This window comes from Hyperoodon ampullatus (genome assembly GCF_949752795.1).
Source record: "Hyperoodon ampullatus genome assembly, chromosome: 19".
NCBI classification, from domain to species: Eukaryota; Metazoa; Chordata; class Mammalia; order Artiodactyla; family Ziphiidae; genus Hyperoodon; species Hyperoodon ampullatus.
In genome coordinates, this window is record NC_136932.1 from 16307475 (window position 1) to 16332628 (window position 25154).

General features: G+C 61.7%; 2 protein-coding genes across 5 annotated transcripts in view; both read left to right on the plus strand.

Moving 5' to 3' along the window:
* Positions 1 to 25154, plus strand: part of CYTH1 (cytohesin 1) — a gene marked incomplete at its 3' end in the record, with an annotated part of 375946 nt that overhangs the window by 51926 nt on the left and 298866 nt on the right. The gene's annotated exons all lie outside the window — the stretch shown is intronic.
* RBFOX3 (RNA binding fox-1 homolog 3) lies at positions 3452 to 23473 on the plus strand (the record flags this gene model as incomplete). 4 transcript variants are annotated; one of them, XM_079724489.1, is made up of 11 exons in its annotated part: positions 3452 to 3688; positions 9991 to 10128; positions 12125 to 12178; positions 12976 to 13068; positions 14728 to 14788; positions 18039 to 18092; positions 18367 to 18499; positions 18970 to 19150; positions 20060 to 20121; positions 21059 to 21137; positions 23036 to 23473. In XM_079724489.1, the coding sequence occupies 11 exons, from the start codon at positions 3467 to 3469 to the stop codon at positions 23078 to 23080; spliced, it is 1122 nt and encodes a 373-aa protein (XP_079580615.1). In that variant the 3' UTR covers positions 23081 to 23473. The 4 variants fall into 4 exon arrangements, with proteins under 4 accessions (XP_079580615.1, XP_079580613.1, XP_079580612.1 ...); XM_079724487.1 differs by having other exon boundaries at positions 19111 to 19150; XM_079724486.1 differs by having other exon boundaries at positions 9994 to 10128.

Here is a 25154-nt window from a genome sequence, read left to right on the forward strand (position 1 = left end):
GAACCTGATTCTTCACTGCTTTTCCATCCTAGTCTGGTCTGGCGGCTCTCAGCCCAGGCTACACTTCAGAACCTCATGGGAAAGTTTTGTTGTAAAGTTTGGCTGCCCTTTGGTGGGGCCCAGCCATGCGTGTGCAGCCAAGGTGAAGGCCACTCATGGACGACAGCCACCATGCGTGGGCGTGGAGGACACCCAGGGCGGGGGTGTTGAGAATTGGCCAGGACCCACCGAATCAGGCCAGAGATGACCACTGCAGATGGGGAAACAGAGAGGATAAACAGTGACCTGGGGCCACTCGGTGGCCAAGAGGGGGGTTTGGAGCCCTCCCTGTGCTTTTGAGCGTCTAGACTGTCACTAGGCTGTGGAATCTCACCTCCCTCCAGTCCCCCCCACCCCCCTGCACGAGAACAGAGGGTCAGGTTTGGGAGCCGGTGGCCACTGCCAAGTCACTTCGCCCCGTACCTCAGCTTTATTAGCTGTGAAATGGGGAGGTGATGTCTACCTTGTAGGTTGGAGGGAATTCGATGAGTTCATGTCCGCAGAGCAGGGAGCACCGTGTGCTCAGATGTGCTGACTTCATTATGTCACAGATGTCCCCGTCCCACAGCTGCTTCCTGCCCACTCCAGACCCCTCCAGACCCTGGCACTCAGGACTCCAAACACACCTCCCAGCATCCCCACTGGGTCGAAGCTTCCCCTGACAGTCTGGGCTCCGGGCTCCTGCCCAGGAACCATGCAGTGGGAGTGATCGGCGGCTGCCCCTCTGCCAGGACGGGACCCGGGGAAGAGGGCACTGGGGAGGGTTATGGGTGGGGTGGTAAGGAAGCAGACGGGAGAGGAGCCCCCCTTTCCTGGAGCCTTGGAGGAGGTGGGGAAGAGGGGGCACTGGGAAGATGTAAGTTAGAGAAGCTTCTAATCAAATATTTATCAGTTAATTGATATCCGGAGGCTGCTGACAGCACCCTCTCCCTCACCCGGGCCTGTCCACACTCCTCGCCTGGCTCTCCGCCCTCCCGCTTCCCTCGGCCCCTTGCCCTCGCCTCCCTCCCTCCCGGTCCTCGCCATCCTGGAGCCTGGGGGCTCCACCTCTGCCAGCCTCCCTCCCGCCTTGCTGGCCCCCTCTTCCCTCATCCTGAGCCCCCCCCCCGCTTCTGCCTTGGGCCGGGAGCCGGGGACGTTGCCAGCACGTTGGCCGACTGGGTAATGGGGCTTTTCGGCTACTTGGGATCAATGAGGCGGGACCCTCCAGCGAGGAGCGGGCCCTCAAGAGTGTGTGCACGTGTGTACACGCGTGTTTCCCTCCACTTGTAAGGGTCGTGATCTCTGCCCCAGTTTCTGCAGAGAGAGGGGAGGGACCTGGGGGCTTCACCAAGGAGGCAGAAGAGGACGGGACTTCTCATTAGGCGTCGGGTCACCCCAGAAGTGAGGGGTGTCGGCTGCGAGGCAGTGAAGGCTGGCACTGGGGCCTGGGGAGCAGGGCAGGGCCGGGCCCCAGGCAGAGAGTTGGGGGCCTCAGGCCTCCGGCTAGAAGGGAGGTGAGCAGGCAGACAGTGGAGGGGCAGGGCTCTAGCCTGAAGGCAGAACACCAGGTCTTGTGCTCAGTCTCCATTGCGCTCAGGCCATCTCCCACCCTAACAATTGATTCAACATCTGGGTAGTTGGATTTACTCCCCCACTGGATAGCAGACCCCACCAGGGCAGGGGCTGCCCATCCTGGTCCCCACCGGAGCCACAAGCCTGGCACCCCCAGCTGCCCACTAAACAGTTTTGGGTGAATAAATAGTTACCAATTGAAGGAACAGCATCGAGCAAGCTGGCCTGCTCACTGGAAGAGGCACCTGTCTCGTGGGGGAGATGGACAAGGAGACAGACGCTAAAACTGAGGTCAAAACATGCAGAGGAGGGCTTCCCTGGTGGCTCAGTGGTTGAGAGTCCACCTGCCGATGCAGGGGACCCGGGTTCGTGCCCCGGTCCGGGAAGATCCCACATGCTGCGGAGTGGCTGGGCCCGTGAGCCATGGCCGCTGGGCCTGCGTGTCCGGAGACTGTGCTCCGCAACGAGAGAAGCCACAACAGTGGGAGGCCCGCATACCACACACACACACACACGCAGAGGTTGATGGGGGAGCGCGGGAGCACACACAAGGTCCCAGGGCATCGGGAAAGCAGTCACAAGGGTCAGCCGTCCCTGTGTGTGCGAGGGTCCTTCCACGCTGGGAGGCTACTCCAGTGAGAGGTGGCCCCTGTCCTTCCAGGTGGTGAGGCACCCTCTTCCCTGGAGACGCCCTCAGAAGGCCAGGGGCCGCCGCCCCTGCTCCCCAGTGTGTGTCCACAGCAAGGGACAGCCGGACCCCTGCTCCACCCCTGCCTCCCCTGGCACCACGAAGGACCCCAGTCGTCCCTTCTCTGGGGCTGAGGGACCTTCCACCAGGGCTGCTGTTTATGCCTGATGTCAGTGGTTCTCACAAGCCCCCAGACTGCAGGAGGAGGTCTGGGGCGGGGCCAAGAATCTGCCTTGCTACCTGCTCCCAGGTGACGCCGATGCTGCAGGTCCTGGCACCGCCTTTGGAGAACCACTGCCCTGGGGTGTTTCCGGGCCCTGCTAAGGGTCAGGGCTTCTAAGAGCCCCCGCATGGCTGGGATCAGCCTCGAGGGAGCACTTTCCCTCTTGGGGCAGCAGGCCTTCAAGAGGGTGGGAGGGATTTTGGGATGTCTCCGGGATCCTCAAGACAGAGGCGGGGACCCTACTTGCCCCCCTGAGAGCACCTCACCCGGTGGCCACCGTGAGGCCGAGCTGTACCAGGCTCCATGTCTGCACGATCAACTCCAATCCTCTTCCCTGCAGGCTGTGAATCGTTTTTCCTCACTCCTGCTTTACTGATGAGAACACCGAGGCTTAAAAGCCTTTCTAAGGCAGGAGGGAGAGGGTGTGGCTATCAAGGGCCACAGGAGGGATTCTGGTGCTGCTGGGATGTATCTTGTTTTGTATCTTGACTGGACCTATGTCACTCTCCTGGTGGGGAAGGTTTCACAAGATGTCACCACTGGAGAACACTGGGTAGAGGGTGCACGGGATCATGCTGAGCTACTTCTTACAACTGTTGTGTCTACAGTTATCTCAAAATATTTAATTCTTTTTAAATTAGGTGGATTAAAAACAAAAAAATCTTCAGTGTACTCAGGCCTGACGAGTTTGCACAAGTGGCCTCAAACACAGAGGTGTCTCACCCCAGACGTGGGCTCCCCAGAATTCCCCCTGCAGCCCGGCTCTGAGCTGGTGCCCCATGCTGGGGGAGCCCCCCTCCTAGGGGGCATGGAAAATGCTGCTGAAAGTACAGGTGGAGACCACAGAGCCTTCTGGAGAGGGGGCAGTGAAAGGGGGCAGTGTCCAGGCCGCACGGAGTTCTGACCAGCCTCGCTCTCTCCTTCCCCAGGGCAATCAGGACGCCACGGCTCCGCCTGAAGCGATGGCCCAGCCCTACCCCCCGGCCCAGTACCCCCCTCCGCCACAGAACGGCATCCCCGCCGAGTACGCCCCGCCGCCACCGCACCCCACGCCGGACTACTCAGGCCAGACCCCGGTCCCCCCGGAGCATGGCATGACCCTGTACACACCAGCACAGACCCACCCGGAGCAGCCGAGCAGTGAGACCAGCACACAGCCCATGGCCGGGGCCCAGACAGTGCCGGTAAGGGCCCCCCAGCTTCAGAACTTCAGGGGGAGTGCCTGTGGGAAAGGGGCCTGGGGGCCTGTGTATGGAGAGGCAGCCCCAGAGCAGGGGTCCCCGCCCCCAGGAAGGAGCTCCTAGCCTCCAAGCTCATCGCCATCCGACCCCAAGGATCTTTCTGGTGGGCAGGTGCCACGGAGGGGCAGCCAGGCCCACCGCCGCTAGCTGCCCTCCACCCCGGTCTCCCCAAGCCACAACTTCAGGCACTCTCACCTCATCTGGGAGATGGAGCGTGTCCTCAGCGGTCAGTGACCTGTTAATGGGAAGTGAGAGAAATGGGCGAGGCCGGCGGCCTGGGCTCGCCTGGCCCCGCGGCATCACGGGGGCAAGCAGGGGGGCGGGGGGTGGGCTGGCGGCAGCAAGGAGAGGCCCAGGGCCCCTCAGGGCTGTCTCGGGTTGCAGGCACTCCTATCATTGCTAATCACTTGTAATCTACCTGCTTGGCTGCCCTCCAATCAGATAGCTTCAATTATGTGGTTGTAATGCAGCCCCAAGGAGAAAGTGCTGAGCCCAGCACCTCTCGGAGATTTCTTGATAGCTGGGGTCACATCCAGGAGTGGCCGCCACCCCTGGCCAACCTAGGGTGGGCGCCCTGTGAAGGTAGCCCCTCTGTAGACCAGGCTGCCACATCCCCCTCCCTGACCTCCTCCGCTGCATTCTCCGTGCGCCCACGCCCCGCCAAGCTCTGGGGCTTTGCGCTCGTCCAGTTGGCCCTGCTGACTCTGTCCCATTGCTGGCTAGCGGGGCCTGGCAGGAGGCCAGCATGCCCTGTGCTGACTGGGCGTGGCACCACCCATCTGATGGGTGCCCCCCTCCTTGTGCTCCCTCCGCCCCCTAACCCAACCTGGCTCCCGTGGTGTTCCCCTGGATCCAGATATCACCTACCCTCCCTGTGCAAGCAGCATCATCCAAGCTCTGGGGAGACAGCCCCCCCAAGCTGCCCCCTGGGCTGGACCAGACCCCAGCCAGTGCCCTTCCTGCCTGCTCGAAGCACTGCCCAGCCTGAGTCAGCACCAAAGCCACCAGGCTTTTCCATTATCCCAGTGTCCCTGGTACAGGGTGTCTGCCATAGACGCCCCCAGGGTCCCACGGATGAGAAGGGCAGTGCCCACGGGCCTCAGAATGGGGAGGCAAACCATACTTCCCTGGTTTAGCTTTTCCACCTCGGAAAAGAGAGGTGAGCACGGGAGCCAGAGGGGCTCCCTGTGAACAGGTCACGGCCGGCCAACTGGTCTCTTTCTGACGGACAACAGCAGACGGGGTGTATCTGGAAAAATCTCTCACAACCTCCTCGTGAACAAATACTGACCCCCAGAGGTTTGCCCTGGAAGCAAACCTGGGAGACAAGAGGATCAGACTTGCAGCTGACACAGAGGGGGCCGAGACCGACAGCTAACACCCTCTAACACCTCGACAGCACAAACAGAGGCCTCCTGGACCCCCTGACACAGCCTCACCACGACAAATTCAAAGTCGTCTTCCTTCGGGGCTTCCCTGGTGGCGCAGTGGTTAAGAATCTGCCTGCCAATGCAGGGCATATGGGTTTGAGCCCTGGTCTGGGAAGATCCCACATGCCGCGGAGCAACTAAGCCCTTGCACCGCAACTACTGAGCCTGCGCTCTAGAGCCCGCGAGCCACAACTACTGAGCCCACGTGCCACAACTACTGAAGCCTGCACGCCTAGAGCCTGTGCTCCGCAATAAGAGAAGCCACCGCAATGAGAAGCCCACGCACTGCAACAAAGAGTAGCCCCCGCTCGCCGCAACTAGAGAAAGCCCGCGCACAGAAACAAAGATCCAACACAGCCAAAAATAAATAAATTAATTTTAAAAAAAGTCGTCTTCCTTCGGCAGACATTTGCGGGGACCTGCTTGTGCCAGGCACTGAGCCAGCACTGGGGACACACGGGAGAAATGACCGACCCTGCCCCGCGGGAGCCGTTGCTTCCCACCAATCAGGGACATAAAGTGGAAGGGGGCCAGTGTTGACCTCCGTGCCTGTGAGAATCCACGGCCCCGGAGAGGACCCAGGAGTCTCGGAGAGAAGCCAACTAAGACATGAGAGTCTCCCTGCTCAGCTGAGTGCCTCCCCGGGAAAGTGCCGGGGCCAGAGAGCCACTGAGCCCGTGAACGGGCAGCCTCGACCTTCCTCTCTTTACCTGAGGCTCTTCGGGTCCTGCAAGGGGGTCAGAGTCTGCTGCTCTTCCGTCGGGATCTGAAGACGGAGGCCCCACGGTTGAAAGTTACTGGATTAGTAGGTGACCTCGAAGACACCCAGAGCTGCCCGGCAAAGATTTTGGCGTGAGTGCTCTGACTGGGAGTGTTTCTTCAAGCAGGGGCTTCCCACCTTGGGAGCAGCTGGGGAGGGTGGCCGCCGGCCGTCCTGCTCTAAGATTCCAGGAGCCACTTCTACTAAAGTAACTCCTGGCACTCCCAGCCCTGCTGCTCAGCTGTCTTATGTCCCTCCTGTGTCAGGCCTCCATCACTTCTCTGACTCTCCTCTTGGCCTTCCCCAGGCAGCCTGACATTAGAAGCAGGAAAGATGAGGAGAGGTGGGGCCATAGAGAAAGGGCATTTCCAGGAGTCTCCTGTGCGGCATCAGCAAGCCTTGACCCCATCCCAGTGACGGCCACCAGGTCCTGGCCTGCTGCCTGTGGCCCTGCCAGACCTAATGACCCCTGCCCAGGGCCCTCTTGGCCTCTCTCTGTGCTGGGCTTGGGGAGGCCCTGGTGAAGAGAGCTGCAGGCTCCTCAGAGGGTGCGAGGGTGGGAGATATGCTGTCCCACCCAGAGGGGCCGGCTGCTGCCTTGAAAGGTGGAGGGGGACCCATGACGGCTAAGGTGACACAGGGATGGGGAGGACGCAGAAGCAAAGCGGCTGAGAGCAGTTGTGGGAGGGAAGGGAGAGTTGCTGCTGTTTCTCTTTTCCCTGCGTTTGAGAATCAAAGGCAAAGATTGCTTTAAAAAAGAAAAAGGAAGGGCTTCCCTGGTGGCGCAGTGGTTGAGAGTCCGCCTGCCGATGCAGGGGACACGGGTTTGGGCCCCGGTCTGGGAAGATCCCACATGCCGCGGAGCGGCTGGGCCCGTGAGCCATGGCCGCTGAGCCTGTGCTTTGCAACGGGAGAGGCCACGACAGTGAGAGGCCCGCGTACCGCAAAAAAAAAAAAAAGAAAAAAGAAAAAGGAAGTAAAGTCCCTTGGAAGGCGGTGCAGGCTGCCTGGACCGCTGTGATAAATGGTGGGAAGGCCTCCGTCTCGCCTTGGGGCAGCCAGTGTGCTGTTGCACTCTGGGGTTTCTCTGCACATCTTACAATTTCACAGTCATTGAACCCATTTCTCTGCCTCTGTCTACAGCTGCGCTTGGAGGCAAGGGGGGCTCTTTTCTCACTTGTGTCCTGCCCCCATCACCCCATTTCTCCCACCTGACCCTCAGCTGCTCCCCTAAGGGCCTGTGGGGTGGGATGCAGAGGCAGGAGGACCCTGGATCTTGGAGACACACAGTGGGCTCAGTTCTGCTATTAGGAAGGGCCCAAGGCGGGACCGAAAGGACAGCCCAGCCCAGCCCCAGATGCCCCAGCTTCGTCAGCACCCTCCCGTGGTGCCCCCCCAACCCCTGCCCCGCCCAGGGCTCCCCATCTCCTCTGAGCGCAAGCTGGGCCTTTCCTGTGGTCCTGGCCGCTAGATCGCGCTGCCTGCTGCCCTCTGCTGGCCCAGCGTCAGCATTGCATGCCCCTCTCCCACTAGTTTTCCACGTCTGGGGTGAGTCCATTAGTCACCTGTACCCAGGAGCAGCTGAGGGCACAGGTCTGTGGGAGGCACGGGGTGGAGGGGGGTGACAGGGGCACTGGGCCCACCCTTACCACTGCATGGAAGAGCCACAGCTTGTTGTAGCCAGAGGGTGGGGCTCAGACTTAACGAAGAATCAGCAGATGCACTGTCAGTTCTGCCTTGATTCAGGGGCACAGATGGGCCCTCTGAAGGTGAAGCACAGGCTTATTTTCTGCAAGGAAGAGTGGGACCAAGGGAGGAGGAGGACAGCAGGACAGCTGGGGAAGGGGCTGAGCTGTTGGGCATCTCCAGGTCCCGGGCTTGGGGCTAGGAGCCCACAAGTGTCTCCAAAAAGCCCAAAGGCAGCTGCCCCGTGTTGCCCATCAGGAATGAGGGCATGTACAGGCCAGATCAGGATTCTCAGAGACTTGCTACCTCACTCCCACCCCACCAGCTGTTCCTCCTCAGACGCCTCCCTGCTAAAGATGGGCTCCTGGGAGCGGGGGGGTCGGCCCTTGTTGGTAAACCCCCAGGAACAGGCGCAGGACCCACACTTGGGCTCAGAGAACACACGCTCGTCAGAACTGGGCCTGCCACGCATGGGACGGCCAACCTGCTGAGCCCCAGGTCACGGGTGTCCCCACGCACACGAGACAATAGTAGCTTCAAACCCACAAATGGGCTCTGACACCCTGGGCTTCCTCTCAACACAGGAACACAGAGCTGGGTCTAAGGGGCCTTTGAACAAGATGCTCCCTCACCCCTGCAGCCCTCCAGGCCCCCAGCTCACCACTTGGAAGTGTGCCCAGGAGCTGGTGACATCCCCTCCCCTCCCCTATGGCATCCGCTGAGTGCAGGAGTTGGGGGAGCGGCCCTTTCCTTCCAGAAAGGATGACGAGGGTGGCCATCGAGGGCAGGCACTCAGGAGTCCAGAGACATCTTCAGCCACTGGCCTCGGTGAGGCTCTGCCCCTCGGGGTCCATTCCTCAGCCACAGCACGAGGCCTCGGTCACAGTGACCTCGCCCTGCTCACTGTCCTGGCTCCAGGAGGCTTGTGGTACTGGTCAGCACTCCTCTGGTGGACAGAACCCACCAGAAGCAAACGGGCAGTTCCTGGGGACCCGTGGAAAGTGCTCTCCGGCACCTCTCCTCTCAGCTGTCCTCGTAGCGTGTCTCTGCGGCCCAGCCTCTTGCCGCCGGCCAGCTGCCTCTGCTCCTCCAGCCACGTGGGAGACCACAGCCAGTGGGACTTCCATTTGTGCAAAGTCTAACCCAGGCCTCGAGGACCCTGCCCTCCCCGCTTCACTCTCTGTAGGCCCCCAGGCCGTCGTCTGGAGTCCTGTCCCGGAAGCAGACCCCCAGACAAAGGTTCAAATTCAAGCAGTGTATTGGGCTGGTGATCCCAGAAGACCCGGAGGAGAGCCGGGACTTGAGATGGGAAGAGGAAAGAAGCAATAAAAGGTGTTTCTCGGCCCGTTATGCCCACAAGGGGCAGAGGCACGAGGGGGCGGAGGAGCCCCACGGGAGGGAGCCAGCGTCTGTCCACCACCCCATCCGTCACCGGCTCCGCTCCTGGATACCAACACTGGGCAGCACGCAGAAGGCCATGGGTGCCAGCCCCCGGGTCACGATGAGCCAGCCGGGCCCCTCGGTCAGTCCTCCCGCACTCACCACGCCCAGCCTGCCTTTGGCTCCGGGAACTCAGCAGGGACCAACCAGGCTGAAGGGCGGCCTGGCTGTGAGCTGATGGCCCGTCCCTGTTGAAGTCCCCAGAGAGGAACCTCGTGCGCACGCCACCAGCCCAACCTGCTTGTTGCACTGCATCGCCTCGGGGCCTCTTCACGGCCTTGACCTCTCGGGGAGCTGGTGGGAGGGGGGGTCCTTGCTTTGTGGCAGCTTTGTTCCCTGAGACCTGAGTCTTTCAGAGTCCCTCTTTGACCCACATTTGGGTCCAAAATGAGGACCAGCTCTGAAGCACTGGACGTGGCCACCCCTGAGCCTTGGAAGTTGCAGAGCCCCAGAGCAGGGTTAGAAGAAGAGGCAGGCAGCCCCGGGGGGGGCCTCCCTGGGGGGCAGCACCGCCACAGATATGTGTGCCACGGTGGCTTCTGAAACCTCTCCACTTTCTCATCAGGCTTGAAACCCCAAATGGCGCCCGTGGTCCCAGAACTCGGCCGTCAGGGGAGCAGTGCGCTCATGACCTCAAGGACCGTGATAGCCAAGGGACCGCTGAGGTCAGACCTCAGTGGACAGGTCGAGCCATGGTGGGAGGACGCACTGGGCCAGGGAGGCCTGGCCCTGCGCTGGTGTTGCAGACACAGCCCGGGGAAAGGCCTGGAAGTGGGACCTGAGGCTGAGGTGCTGCTGTGCTGCGTCTCCTGCGGGTCCCAGGATGGGGACGTCCAAGGGGCCTGGGGAAGACCTGGCGCTTAGATGGTCCCCTGCTGTGGGATGGGAGCTGAAGGGGGCACTTCCCAGCCCGGGTCCTCTTCCCGCAGCAGACAGACGACGCGGCACAGACGGACAGCCAGCCGCTCCATCCCTCCGACCCCACAGAGAAGCAGCAGCCCAAGCGGCTACACGTCTCCAACATCCCCTTCCGGTTCAGGGACCCCGACCTGCGGCAAATGTTCGGGGTGAGTGTGTGTGGCCCCTCCATCTGCGCTCCCACCCCCAGCACACAGCCCAGGTGTCAGAGAGGCCCCCTGGGTTTCCTGCCAGCCGTTGCCCTCTGGGTCCAGCCCTGCTCTGACCCGAGCCTGTGGGGTAGGAGGGAGGAGGAGGGATGCAGGCTCGGGGTAGAGAGACCTGTGTGGCTGCCACCTCCACCACCTGCCCCTCAGGCCCAGGCCAGTGCCAGTCAGGTTATCACTCTGCTGGCCCCTCCTTCTGATGAGGGCTCCAGGGACCCCTGTGCCCCCAGAGCGGCAGCCCAGCCTCCTGGCCTCACACCCAGCAGCCCTGCCTGTCGCCCAGGCACTCAACCTCTCTGGGCATCCTCCAGGCCCCAGGGGTGGGGTGACAGGAGAGCACACGATGGGAAGCAAGTGGGCGTTCCGTTCCTGGATTCTCCCTGTCTGTTCCTAGACTTTGCTCTGTAGGATTTCAGCCAGTTGCAGGGTTACTGTGAGATCCTGCAGGGAGGCCCCTAAGTCCCGTGGTGACTTTATTCTGTCATTTGATTTGAACACCTAGCAGGTGCTGACACCCACGGGGTGTCAGGGCTGCCCCGTGGGCAGGTGAGGGGGCAGCAGCCAGGCTTCAGCCCCGGCCACAGAGGACACACGTGCTGGCCCGTGTTCCCTCCCTTTCTTCCCTCTCCCACCCCAAACTCTCCTCCCCCCGCCTGCCCTGTGCCCACTCCCCACTTCTGCCGCAAGTCAGGCAGGCTCTGGGCCCTGAACCCCAGCCCTCCCCTCATGCCACCCACCACCCCAGATGGGATTTGTCAGGCAAACAGGAGGTGGCCTCGGGGTGGACTCAGCACCCACACCTGCCCTTGCCCCGGATATCCACCTCTCTTCCTGGGGGCCAGGCCCCACTGGATTTGGGGTTAGACCCAGTAGGGTGCAGGCAGGATTTAGAATCATCGGAAGATGAGAATTCTGCCCCCTCTTGGCCCTGGGCCTGGGCAGCTGCCAAACCTCTCTGAGCCCGGGGCCCCCACTCAGAGCAGCTGGTATTACGATGTTACTAGGTCAGTTCACTTGGACGCCCTTCCAGTCCCTACATCACGGGCCTCAGCACACTCAGTCCCTACAGGCCGCCCAGGGGCACCCATGGTCCCTGCAGGATGCCCATGAGTTCACTCGCCCCTGCAGCACAGCAGCACCATCCTCCCTCTCCAGTACTTGGCAGGGTTGGCATCGCCTCACTGTCTGGTTCCGTGTCCCTCCCTGCCCACGTGACACCCACCTCCCAAATGTTACAGGGTGAAGGGGAAACTCATCAATTGTATGCACTGGAGACCTCAGGACAGGCCCCTCGGGACCTCAACTGGGATTTTAGGGGACGTGGTTCACAGGTTCCTGGTCTCACGTGCCAGTGAGGGAGACAAGGCTGCCCCTTGGGAGTTCCAGGCCAGCGACGGGGCAGGAAAGGGGCAGCCAGAGCGTCTGGGCCCAGCTGGCTGGTATGTCCTGGTCAGGCAGAGGGGCCTGGGGTCACTGCACCCTGCCCCACACACAGCCCAGCCCCAAACAGCACAGGCAGCAGGCGGTGCAGGGTCCCTCCCTAGCGCTTTGTCCCTTCCAGGGGCTCCTCTCCCCACCAGCACCCCACCTTTTGGGAAGGACTTACCCAGAGCCCATGTGTGTGAATTAGGGCTGGCTGTCAGCAACTTGTGGCAAAGTCCCAGCAGGGAGAGGAGAGGAATGCTGGTGACACCGCAGATGGGACCAGTGTCCTGGCAGGAAAAGCTCTCTGCACGGGAAGGTGGGGAGGGATGCCCCCACCCCTGCCACCAGGCTACCCAAGAGCACCTTCATGTCCCTGCAGGAGGCGGAAAGGGGGCCGGGGGCAGAGGACCTGACACAGGCAGGGGGCAAGGGTCCCATGGGGAGCAGGCAAGCCGGGCCAGCAGTCTGAACGCACCCTCTCCTGTCTCCCCCACCCCCATCTCTGTCTCTGCAGCAATTCGGAAAAATTTTAGACGTGGAGATCATTTTTAACGAGCGGGGCTCCAAGGTGGGTGCCGCCCAGAGGCCGCCACCATTACAGCGCCCGGCTGTAGGTCCCGCCAGGCTAACGTGTGAAATGTGCGTTTCCTTCCTGGAGAGCTCCGAGCCTGAGGACCCCTGAGCGACACGGGTGCTTGTACTCCCCGCTCCTCCGCCCGCCCCACCCTCCCCACCCCGCTGTCTGTGTTGTCGCTGCCGCTGCTGAGGCTTCCTTCTCTCTAAGTCGCCAGGACCTCTCTGTCTGCACTTGGAGCCCCAGCCTTCGAGCCGCTCCCCCCGGGGCCACCGGTCTTCCTGGAGCTGCCCGGAGACTCAGTGGAGGGCCTGCAGGGGACAGGCGGGAGGGTGCCCGCTCCTGGACGGGAAGACCCCCCCCCGCCCCGGTTGGGGCTCCTGGGGTGACGATGGGTGAAGCTGCCCCTACTCTGGGTCCAGAAGCCCAGCCTTGGCCCCCCAGGTGGGGTGAGGGCAACAGTCCTGGCCCCTGGTCAGGTCAGCATCTCTCTTATAGCTTTGGCCCGTCCCCTCAAGTGCCAGGCGGTCAGCTCAGGTCAGGCTCAGGCCAGGCCAGCAGCTGCCCCACCCCCGGGGCCGTACGTCTCCCGGGCGTCCTGCCAGTGGCACCAGGACAGACCTCTGGGCTGCCCGAGTCTCTCCTTCAACTCACCTGACTCAACCCCTCTCTCTCTCTCTCTCTCTCCCCGCCCCCCATTGCCCTGCCTCCCCCCACTCCCCACGCCTCCTTTGTTTTCCTTTTTCTCATCCTATGTCTTTCTCTCCATGTCTGTCCTTCTCCGCTCACAGGGTTTTGGGTTTGTAACTTTTGAAACTAGCTCAGATGCTGACCGAGCCCGGGAGAAGCTGAATGGGACGATCGTAGAGGGACGGAAAATTGAGGTGCTCAGATAAGTGTGCTGCGGCAGGGACGCCCTTGAGAGCCGCCTCCGGTCACCCGGGGCCCCCGACCCAGCCCCGCAGCCGCCATGCAGAGGGCCGGGCCAGGGCCCCATGGCGGGGCCAAGCTGAGACCGGAACCGAGCCCACCACCTGCCACGCCTTTTGGGTCTAGACCTCAGGCTCACCCAAGGGCCCCCCACCCTGCCCCCTCCCTCTCATTCCTGGAAAAGGTCCCCAGCTGTGGGGCTCAGCCAGACACTGGGAGGAGCCCCAGAAGTCTCGTCTCCGAGGCTTGGCGGCTCCAAGGACCTCAACCAGCCCAGTCTGCCCGTGGTTGGGAGGAGATCATTAATCCCACCAAGGAGCGGCAGCTGCCCCGTTCCCCCCTCCCCATGCTGCCCCACCCTGCAGTTTGCCCCTTGCCTTTATCCCCCAGAGGGTGGGCAGCAGTACACAGCCAGAGCCTAGAAAGGGATCCAGCCCAGAGGCGCAGAGGGGAGAGAAGGCGAGGGGTCCCCCGACACTCCCCCCTCTACCACCCCTTCCCGGGGGGCTGCGTGTGCCCTGCTCAGTGCTGAGGCTCTGGTGTCTGGGAGCTGGGCTTCCTGAGCAGGGCGGGCAGCAAGGGTGGCCAGGGAGGGAGGGCTCAACGGCTAGTGCGGAGCCACTGGAAGAGCGGTGGAAGGATCTGGGGGAGGGTTTCCAGAAGCAGAAGGAGTGCCAGAGGCACCGACCTCAGCCGGGCTCCAGCCCAGCATCCAGCAGCACAGGCTGCGGCCCCAGGCCCCAGGGGCTCACACTGACGGTGGTGGCAGGGGAGGCAGTAGGGCCCAGACCTCTCCCTCGAGTTCCACACCTGCCCTGCTTTCTGCTCCCTCCGCAGAGGCCCTCCTCCTTCCTACAGCCCAGCCCAGTCCTCTGGGCAGCCTGACCACGGCCTTAGGTGTCTGCACAGTAGGAGCCGCTCCCTTGGTACCTACCTGCTCCTCCCCCATTGGCCTTGCCCCACCACCACGGGCACGTGTGCCCCCCGCCCCCACAGAAAGCTCTCTGCTGGCCTCAAGGGAAAGGGATGCTGCCCCCATGGGGAGGGGTGACCACCCTGGTGCCCACAACCAGGAGGGCCTCAGCAGGCACCCACGGCAGAGAAGTTTTGGGGGCCATTCTGTTCCTCAGCAGCCACCCACGGCAGAGAGGTCTCGGGGGCCATTCTGCTAGCTGCGCTGAGAGCACTTTGGGGGGAGTCCACCAACCAGCTGCTCCAGTGGCCTTGGGTTGCCAGAGAGAGGCTGGGCTCGGTTTGTGGGAACAGTCCTGTGAACGGCAAGAGCCAGTGAGACTGGACACAATGCTTAAGCCGAGGGCCTGGGGCCTGGGCCAGGCTGGGCACCAGCCAGTGCTGGGAACAGTGATGGCCCAGGTTCTCAGCTGGGGGGTGAGGGGGCAGGCAGCACTCGGAGAGAGGAGGGCAGGCCATGGTGGGGGGCCAGGCGAGCAGTGGAGGCGGTCCTGTGCCTTGCCTGGGTGTCCCAGGGCCTCCTCCCCAGCTCCCAGCCCCCTCCGAGGCGGCCACCGAGGAGAAGTTCAGAGCAGGACCAGGCGGCCAGTGGCCTACAGGCTAATGTCCCCCTCAGCCTCTCCCTCCCTCTCTCTGGGCAGGTCAATAATGCCACGGCCCGAGTCATGACCAACAAGAAGACTGCCAACCCCTATACCAACGGTAAGCGGCCCAAGACCCCAGGGAGGCTGCAGGGGCCAGCAGTGGGGACAGGGCCCAGGAGGAGCGCAGGCTGCTGGAGGCCGGCCTCCTGGGATGCTGAGCGCCCCCTCATGTCCTGGCTCTGCCGCGGTCAGAAGTGGGTGGGTCAGCGAGGCAGGAGGAGAGCTGGGGCCACCCGCCTCCACCCACACATCTGGTGAGACCCCCGTGCTTTCCCGAGTGTGGCCGCACCCAGAGGCCGAGGACAGGCTTCAGGCGCAGGGGGAAAGTGGCCGCTTCCTGGATCGTTCCTTATTTTCTAAGTGCCGAGGCTAGAGGCGCTCAGTATTTAATGAGTATGATGACAGTTAGAGGACAGCCCCCCACCGCCCACCCCTGGGCCTTGGAAACACGGAAAGGTTGAGGCCCCGCTGGCCATAGTGTGCGTCGGCTGAGCAGTGTGCCCGTGTGCACCTGGACCCGACTGTAAGCAGAGGTGGCCAGTCTTCTCTGAAACAAAACTGCTGATGCTAAATGCTGCTGCAGGGAGGAGTGGAGGGACGGCTCTCAGCCGCTGTGTGACTTAACTCCACCAGGCAAGGATTGGTGCGGGACTGGTTTGAGTGCAGCTGGGAACTCGTTGGGGCCTTTTTGACTTTGTTCCTCTAGCCAGGGAGCAGCAGCCCTGCTCCACCAGCACAAGTCTCCTGGCAGGGCGTGGGCTTTGCTTCCCACCCCGGCTAGCAGGGAAGACTGGACTGAGCCACCCCTAGACTCTCTTGTCCCGGTCTGATCAGATATACATGGAGTCAGCGGACCGGCCAGCATGGAAAACCTAGGGCAGGACAGTGGGCGGATCTGCCGCCTGACTCGCCAGTTGGGCCCCCCAATCTGTCCTCCTCGGGCAGGGCTGGGGCACTGGCCAGACCCCATTTAGGCTAGATTATTGTCGCTCCCATCCTGCTTTTTTGAGGACTATCAAAGCTCAAATTCTTTCTAAAAATCTGGGGGCTCCCCCGCTTTGCGCCTGTCCTGAGCACACGCTGTGTATGACTTCAGTGACCTGGTGCTCAGCACAGGAAGGGAAGAGGTAGACGTTTTTACAGGGCCAGGGTGATCCAGGGGGCTGCGCAGCCTCTCCCGAGAGCCACACGCCCCTGCTTTCTGGGCAGACCTGAGGATGTTGAGGAACATGGGATTCGCAAGAGAATCTATCCCTGAACAACTGCACCCTTGGCTCGGAATGGGCACAGAACCGAGGCCGGTTGAACGACGGGGAGTGGAGAGAGGGAGAAACCTCTGCCCACTTCGGTGGCAAACATGGTTTCATTTAAACATCTTAGTTGGCCTGGGCAAGAGTGACAAGGGCTGCAGTGGGCCGGCCCTGGGTTCCCTGCAGGTGGCAGTGAAGCCCAGTTCATGGGCTCTGTTGACTGAGGCTTGACTCTGCTTAACTCTTCAGAGGACTCAAATTCATCAGTCAGTCAGAGGGGCAGAAATTTCCACTTCAGGAAATAGACTCACAAGGTTTGACCAGGTGTTACTATTTGCTGAAGAAATAAAGGATCCACCCAGGTGGGTCTCGGACTGCCTCTGTCATCTGGGGTCCCAGACAATGAACTGGGGCCAGAGCAACAGGTGGAGGCACCCAGGATTCCAGAATTGGCAGAGGGAGGTGCCAGGGCCATCCGAAGCAGAAGTGCAGCCTCTCTGACTGCACCCAGAAGAGCTGCCAGATGGGACCTAAGGGAGGTGGGCTTGGGTCACTGGCTCAGGCCTCTGCTCCATCGTGGATTTTTACTAAGAAGACTCAGTTCTCGGGACTGGAGGTCTTCCCAGAAGATGAAGCGTTTCTTCCCTCCTGACCTGGTACTTATAGAAGATTCCAGAGGCCTAGCAGTAACGTTCAGACACAAACATCTGTGCTGGTCGTGTGATGGTGGACCAGGGAAGGAAGGCGACCCACAGTCTCATGGAGAGTGTGGAGAACGGGCCCCCAGGAGGAACAAGGCCCCAGAAACTCTGTCCTGGACACCTCCCGGCCAACCCAGCAGTGGGGCTATTAGAATCTGGGCTTGAGACATGGAGATGGGCTGGGGGTGTGCTGCAAAGATAAGACCCCAATAAGCTGAGGGGCCAGGGGCTGGGCCTGGTCAGGTGAGCTGACCCCACCCTCACTTCCTGACCACCTGGAGCTGGTACAGGCTCAGCTGGCTGGTTTCTACCCCCAGAGCCTCAGGTGGGAGCAGGCCTTCACCCGTGCACCTGGGTCTCTAGTGGGAGAGGATGACCAGCCTGCCCACCTGCAGAGCGGGAGAGGCTGGGGGCCAGGGAGTGGCCAGGAACATGGGTCTGGCATCCCACAGCTGGTCTGGCTCTGCCACTCTCCAGCCCTGTGATTCAAGGCTGCCGCGCCTCCCTGAGCCTCCATTTGCTCATCTGTAAGATGGGAGGTCGTGACACCTTCCTCGTTGGATGGGTCTAGGACAGTGTGGCATATGGTAAAGTGGTCAGAGGATGCTAGCTGTCCTTCTCATTATCCCTAATCCCAAGGCCCCTCCTCCCCACCTCCTCCCCCAGCAGCCCTCCCACTGGCTGCTTTGGGGGAAAACAGACACAGGATAGCAAAAGCAGGACTCAGCACTGAGAAACGGAGCCCCGACCCAGGACAGAGAACGGCAGGAGGTGAAGGAGGTCGCCGTGGCTGAGGCCAACCACCTTTACGGCAGCCTCTGACCCTCCTGGAAGGCAGCCAGGTGCCCACATGAGACAGCTCCCATGAGATTGGGCTGTCAGGCACTAAAGTACCCAGGCCACCAGCAGCCCCCATCCCAGCTGGGGGCCTACAGACGTTGCATAAGAACGCATTCCACTTTCCTTCCTAATGCTCTTCTGCCGACACTGCAGACCCCAAGCTGCTGGGGCCAGTGCCCCAGGACAGGGAGGGCCTGGGGCAGGCTGGGGAAGGCCGAAATGTGAAAAGAATCAAGACACCAGGCGGGTCGTCAGCAGTGACTGGGTCTCTGTCAGGGAGCAGAAGGCGCTCAGCCAGTGAGGCTGCAGCATCCCAAGAGGGGCCCAGGGACTGTGTTCCCGCCTCATCCATCTACCCTGACTGCAGAGGGAGGGGTCCTGCCAGTCCTCTGCAGTGGCCACGGCCTCGGAATGTCCCAGTGGGGCTAATCCTGGAGTCTTTGGGGTTCCCAAGCATAGGGTGAGGTAGGGAGACAATGGGGAAGACAGTGATTGGGTTTCTTTGCTTCTCTTCTAGGCTGGAAGCTAAACCCGGTGGTAGGGGCAGTCTACGGACCTGAATTCTATGCGGGTAAAGGCTGGAGCTGCGGCGCGGGGCTAGGGCGGGCCTGGCCGGGTGTTGGGCGGTCATTGGCCAGTCGTCCTGGGCGGGAGGACGTGGCCAGGGGCGTGGCTAGGCGGGGACTTTTCCGGGGGGCGTGGCCAGGCCGAGGCGTGGTGGGGCGTGGCCATGTGGGTGTGGCCAGGCGGGATGTGTGGTCAGGCTCCAGCCCTCCTGCCTCCCCTCCCTCCCTCCCTTAGCCTTCCCTCTCACACTGTCTCCTCTCCGACGCCCTTTCCTGCAGTGACGGGGTTCCCCTACCCCACAACCGGCACAGCCGTTGCGTACAGGGGCGCGCACCTACGGGGCCGGGGCCGGGCTGTGTACAATACGTTTCGGGCTGCGCCGCCCCCGCCCCCCATCCCGACTTACGGAGCGTGAGTATCTGGGGCGCACAGGGAGGGAGGCTTGGAGAACGGCCCCGGGGGCGTGGGGAGGGGGGCGTGGTGCAGCCAGAGGGGCTAGGCAGCCTTTCCAGCACTGTGGCGCGGGGGTGGGGGGCGGTGGGAACCCTAAACTGCACACTGCAGTCGCTTCCATATCAGTACACCCACCTACGCCCTGCCACCGGATCTCAGGGTCGCTGGCATGTGAGGGACGTTTAGAGCCCCAGCACCCTGCCCAATGCTTTAATGGGTGGTGGTCGGCCCTGGAGCTCAGTGGGCCTTCTCTAAGCCCCCCCTGGTCCGTTCCCCGGGGCCCGGGGCCCTCCGACCCTAATGGGGGGGATACAGCTGCCTGGGGTGGAGTAGGGGAAGGGTAAGCAAGGTGGGCCGACGGGCCCCTGGGTTTGTGGGAGAAAGGAGCTGACCAGCAAGGGTGTTACTCTATTGTTATACCAAAACAGGGCACTGGAGCAAACGCTTGTTAAAATGCCAGTCCCATGGGCAGGGCTGGCACCCTGCCCCCTCCCTCCTCAGCAGACACCGGAGCCGGCCTACCCCACCTCTCCAGCGTTCCCACCACTTTCTTGTCCGTTTGCTTCCAGGGTCGTGTATCAGGATGGCTTTTATGGTGCTGAGATTTATGTAAGTGCAGCCCCGGGGGAGGGAGGGTGGAATCTGGCGTTTCGTACGTCTCAGTGAACAGTCAGTGTCTCCCACTCCCTGCCCCACTCCCCCCACCCCCTCCCGTCCTGGGAGCCCAGGGGGCGACCTCAGCACAGGTAAACCTGGGTTATCTGTGCTCAGGGTGCGAGTAGCAATGGATCCCCCAGCAGCCCGATGAGCCAGGCGTGTCTTCTCCGTTTCACAAGGTGTCAGTTGTATGATGAGGGCAGTGGGTGAATCTCCCATATCCCTAACAGCATTGGGGTCACTGAGTGAGCCCCCATAGGCACCCTGTGTCCATTGCAGAGGCCAGAGAGAGACCAGGAGGTAGAGGCTCCAGGGCAGACCCCTTGATGGGGTCCTGTCTCCTCTCTTCTTTCATGGGGCTGCACTTACTGCTTCCACTAGCTCAGAGCCCTTGCTGACGACCCCCACCCCCACCCCACACAAGACCTCATTTCCATCCTAGGTTGTCACCTGTAATTCAGCAGTCCATTGGTCAGGGCTAAGATGTGGTCTGAGTTAATGCCCTTTGCCCTTGTCCCATCCCAGTGTCCAGGATAGCACCGAGTCTCCATACCCATCAGCATCAAAGTCAGGGGTACGCTGGCCTGGTGGCAACTCTGTGAGCTCCTACCGTGTGCCAAAGCTTTGAACACAGCCAGACATATCATTGATGCTCACCCGTGTGTGTTGAACGCACAAATGGACGCATCAATGAATGAATGAATGAGGTGAACAGAAACCCCACCCTGAACCATGCCACGAAACCAGAAGCCAGGTGCCCCCAGGCCTGCACCAGCTACCCCTCACCTGGCCAAGATGAAGGTTGAAATGCTGTGTCCAGCCCACTAAGCCCGTGTGCCGTGTCCTCCCCTTACCCTGCAGGGAGGCTATGCCGCCTACAGATACGCTCAGCCCGCAGCAGCCGCGGCCGCCTACAGCGACAGGTACCCGCAGTGGGCGGGGGCGGGGAGAAGATGGATGGGTCGTCGGGCTGGGCCAGACAGGAACCCTCACCCACAACACTCAGGGCCTGGGGGTGCCTCCCCTTGGTGGACACAGGGTCTGGACAAAGGAGAGCAGGTCCACGTGAGCTTGGAGACCCCAAGCCAGCAAGCCCCAAACTTCTGTAATCACTTCCTGCCTGCACGAGAGGGGAGCCTTGGGACCCCCCGGTTCTCAGGTAGCGGACAGCCCCTCTGATGCCCAGCCCTGGAGGCCTAACCCCCCTCCCCAGGCTCTGGAGGCCCGAGTGAGAAAGGTAATTTGGAGCCTTTGCTTCTGCTCAGGCACGCCTCTGACGCTTCTCAGCGCTCCCAGGCCTGAAACCCTTCAGCCCCGAGAAAGAAAGGCAGAGTGTGTGCACCTTGGGAGCAGAGGCCCCTGCCCACCTGCGAGCACACCCAGGGGCCCAAGGGGGGGCAGGTCTTGGGCGGGGGGTCTGGCCTGTCACCTTTCCCTGTGGGCACTCGGCCTGTTGGCTGCAGAGCTGCAGGTTGGGGAAGCGTGCGGGCTCCAGTACCGGCAGGCGGTGGGCGCTTCGTGGAGGGCAGCCATCGCGTGCCAGCTCTGGCCTAGGAACTGCCCAGCCCTCCCTCTCGGGGGCAGGCGGCACCCTTGGACCCACACCTTCCTCGCAGCCTCACACCGCGTCTCAGCCTGTGGGTCTTGTCAGGGGCGCAGCAGGCCAGCGCTCAGGGTCAGCACTCGCTGGACGTGTTCAGAGGGTGACCGGCTGTGTTCCCTCCAAACAGGCAGGAAGAAGAAGGGGGCGTGCAGGGGAGGGAGGGGCCTTGGGGCGCCGTCTGGGAGGAGGCAGGAGACCTGCTGCCCCCCCGACCTGCCCCGTTGCCCACACCCCACCCCCTGTGCTCACCTCCCTAGTTATGGCAGAGTCTACGCGGCTGCTGACCCCTACCATCACACCATCGGCCCCGCGGCAACCTACAGCATTGGAACCATGGTAAGGAGGCTGGGGCCCGGCTGCCCGGAGCCGTGACGAGATGGCTCGCGCTGCAGCCGGGTGGCAGGGGGTGGGGGTGAGTGGGCAGGCCCTTAGGGAAATGACCCAGCCCTCGGCCTGGTGCCTGGAAGACAGAGGTCTGGATTTGAGTTGGGGGAGGACTTGCCCCTTTGTGCCCTCGTGGAATTAGAGGGAGGCAGGTCTGCCCAGACAGTCGGCTGCCCAGTAACGACGTCTGGTCGTCTGGGAAGCATTCTGGTGTGGCCCGGTTTTCTGAGCCCTGTAACGAAAGTCCCATCCGGCCCTTCCATTCCCCTCACCAGGAAAACCAAACAAAACCCTCCGGCAGAGGCTCCAGAGGCAGGCAGAGGCTCCAGAGGCAGGCAGGGCCTCCACTTCCCCTCATGTGGGTGTGTCTGTGCCATGGTCCCTCTGTGTTCTGTCATCCCCTTGCTGTACCTTTTCTCACATCGAGGTGGGGAACAAGGGCTACCTGCTGCTTCTCACCCAAGGCCCTTCTCCGTGGCCCCTCCGTGGCTCCGGCTGAGTCTGCAGGCCCTCTCCTGGGGAGATGGGGCCTCTGACCGCGGGCCTGGGGCGGGACGGAAGGGGCGCACTCCTGATGGGCTTGCTGAGGCCGGAGGTGTGTGGACCAATGTGTCTGTGTGTGTGTGTGTGTGTGTGTGTGTGTGTGTGTGTGTATGTATGGCCAGCTGTTGACACATACAGCCCAGCTCACTCTGTACCCCCAATCTGCTTGCAGTGGACAGCTACCTCCCAGGCCCATCCCACCCCCAACCCCAGTGGGTGTTAATGTCGGTTTTTAGCTAGCTTGGCATCCAGCATCAAAGATGAAAACATTTTTGCAGGGGTAAAGAGGGAGGAGGTTCAGAGACAAGATGGATATTTTTTCATCTCCCTTGTTTTTGATTACTCCCTCCCAATTTTTATTTTGTCTTTTTTGATGTTTAACGAGCCTCAGACATCCCAAGCAGCCTGCAGTGATTGCTGGCAGCCACGGGGCCCAGGCCTCTGGGTGGGGGGTCCACACCCACTCCTGGATGGAGGCCCCAAAACCGTGGCTTGCAGGCCCCTTGGCTCCAGGATCGCCCGGCCCTTTGCAAAGCTGCTAGCTAAAAGTATTAGGTAATTCACAGAGGGTTCCCTCTTATGTTTTCTTTTATTGATTTTTTTAAAGATTTTCTGGTTTTTCCCCCAACTTTTCTTCTCTGGCACTTGCCATTTTTTTCCTTTTTCTGGGGAAACTGGTGGGTAGGGCAGGAGGTTCCTGTGCAGGCCTCCCTGACCCAGGGGAGCCCAGGGGCACCGGAGAGCAAGAGTGCCAAAGGCCTGTCCTCCCAGCAGGATGGAGGAGGCGCAGGGACCCCAGAAGGCCCCACGGAGCTGGGTGAGCAGATGCAGCCCCTCCTGGTAGAGCCAAGGCCCTGGGAACCCTGACAAGAGGTCCCTCCACCCTCCCGTGCCTGGAGGGGCTGGGTCCTGCCCCCGGCAGCCCCGCTGGGCGCTGAGGAGGTGGGGCTCTTGCTCAGACCTGTCCCCCAGATTACAGATGACAGATAAAGCGGGCAGGAAAGGGCCAGGCCTGAGCCAAGAGAGTGGCCAAAAGACATCTCAAGCCTCGTTATCCAGAAGCACTGTGGCTGGTGACCCCAGCACCTCCCTGACCCCAAGACCACCACGTTGGACATAGGCCCAGGGCCCCTCCTGCTGCCATGACAACCAGCGCCCATTCTCCCCAAGGCAGACCATAAGGGGGGCAGAAAACGGGATTTAGCTATTTCTCTTTTTGTTTTTCCTTATTTTTTTTTTCTTTTTGCTTTTTCCCCCTCTCCCAAAAGGCGGTACTGATTGGCTGTTTTTCATCTTTGATGTTGCAGGCTAGCCTCTGCCGAGGAGGGTACAGCCGCTTCACCCCCTACTAGCAAGAGGCCCAGCCCCTAACAGCATTCACACTGACTGCCTAGTACACACCAAACCCAGCAGTCCAAAACCAGGCACAGCCACCAGGAGGACAGTGCGCCCCTCCCGGTCAGCGACACGCGCCGCTGACCTCTGCGACTCTAAGTCCATAGGTTTTACCTCCGGCCAACTGGTCTCCCCCCCACGATGGCGTGTGTGTCTTTGACCCTGGTCACCCCTGTATGTCTGAAACCTTGGTTCCTATTTTGACTCTGTTGACGTTGTGCCCCCCCCCCAAGCCATTTCAGGTACAGTATGCACACAGTGGGAGGGGCTAGGCTGGCAGAAGACCCCTCCCCGAGAACTAGCAATAGAGCCCGAGAGGGCCATGCCCACTCCCCATTCCCCCGGGCTACAGAGCCACGGAACGCGCCAGCCCGGCCTCCCCAGGAAGCTACCCCAACCAGTCTGGGCCAGAGCCCCGGCCCCTCCCCTGGGGTTCAGGAAGCAAGGGGCTCCCATCTGTCTGCCCCAGTCACTGGGTTCCTAGCCTCGACAGTACTCCTCCCTCCCCAGCATCACCCAGCTAATCACAGGAGTGTCTCTGCCCTCCTCGTCTCCATCCAGCTAAACTAACATTTCTGATTAAATTTTATTGATGTTTCCTGCTGAAGTTGTCACAAGTCGTGCGGAAGCCCCACCAGCCTCAGGGGTTCCTTAGCCTCTGTTATAAGAAGGGAGAGCGTAGGGAGAAATTTCCCTGCCCCAGAGCCCCAAAGCGGTCCAGCCATGCAGCGCCCGAGGGCCCTCCGCTCAGCCCGTCTGCCTCACCGCCCACAGTCTGTCCTCTCCAGCCACAGTCTGGAGATGCGGTCCCTGCCCGCCTGGCACCTGGGTCTGTGCAGCGCCAGAGTGCAGCACCACCTCCCCTTCCCCAACCTGAAACATTCTTATCCAGGTACACTTCCAGAGGGGGGGTCTGAGTGAGAGAGCAGGGGAGGGTGGTGCCCGTCCTCCGGACTCCCTGGCGGAACAGTGCTCAGCGTCCACCTGCCGTCCCGAGAGGCCTGGGACTTTGCTGCAGGGCTCTGGGGCCTGCAGGTGATGCTGAGACAGCCGCGGGAGCTTTTGGAAGTTTCATATGCGGCCCTGGTACCTCTGCGACAGGAAAAAGTGGCAAGGACCAAGGAGGCCCAGGTCTCCTATGTGCCAGAGCTGGGCTTCCAGGGGCGTGGACGGCCAGCTAGAGGGTGCGGGTCCCCGCCTGCACATCTGTCCTGGCTGATGGAGTGGGCAGGTCACACGCAGGGTGCCCAGCCAGCTCAGCACCACTGCCCAGAGCACCTTCTCAGCTGCCTCATTCCAGACCCCCACGTGGCCCATGCAGCGTCATCCACCCACCACGCCCTGACCTCTGCCCTCATCTGCGCCGAGCAGCCAGACCCTGCCCACCCAGGTCTTAGCAGAGTCCACCAGCTGTGTCTGCCAGCTGCGCTCAGCCCCGCTGCCCTGTTCTTCCCCCACCACTGGCCGTGCCCTCTCTGCCCTGGAGGCCGGAGGTCTGCATTAAATTCCCTTACGCAAGATGAAGGGGGCTCCTGAAGCTGGGAGTGGGGCCGGTTTGGGGGCACCTCCTCTCTTGCCCTCCTGGCACCCAGGGTCCCGGGTCCCGCTGCCCCGGCAGCACGCCTGGCCGGTGCTCCTGTGAACTGCAAGTCGCGCCTTTCTGTTTCTGTTGTAGTGAAAGCTTCCACCGTTTCCTTCTTGGACCATGAAGGGCAAAAACAAAAAAACACAAAAAAAATCACAAAACAAAAAACAAAACAAAAAAAGATGTTCAGATCCAAGCAACAAAACAGCCAACCAAACCGAGAAGCATCCACCACGTCCGAGTCCGCGAGCCCACGAGCCATCGCACCGCAGCGAGGGAGCAGGTCCGCGGCCCCCGGCCGCCAGAAGCGCGCTGGCAGGAGGGAGGCGGGAGGGGAGGGACTCCGTTTTCTACCAAGTCTTCCTTCCGGGACCCACTCGAGGCAGCGTGGGCCAGTGGCGAGCGGCTGCAAGCCCAAGCAGGAAGAGTGGCCAGCAGGACTCGAC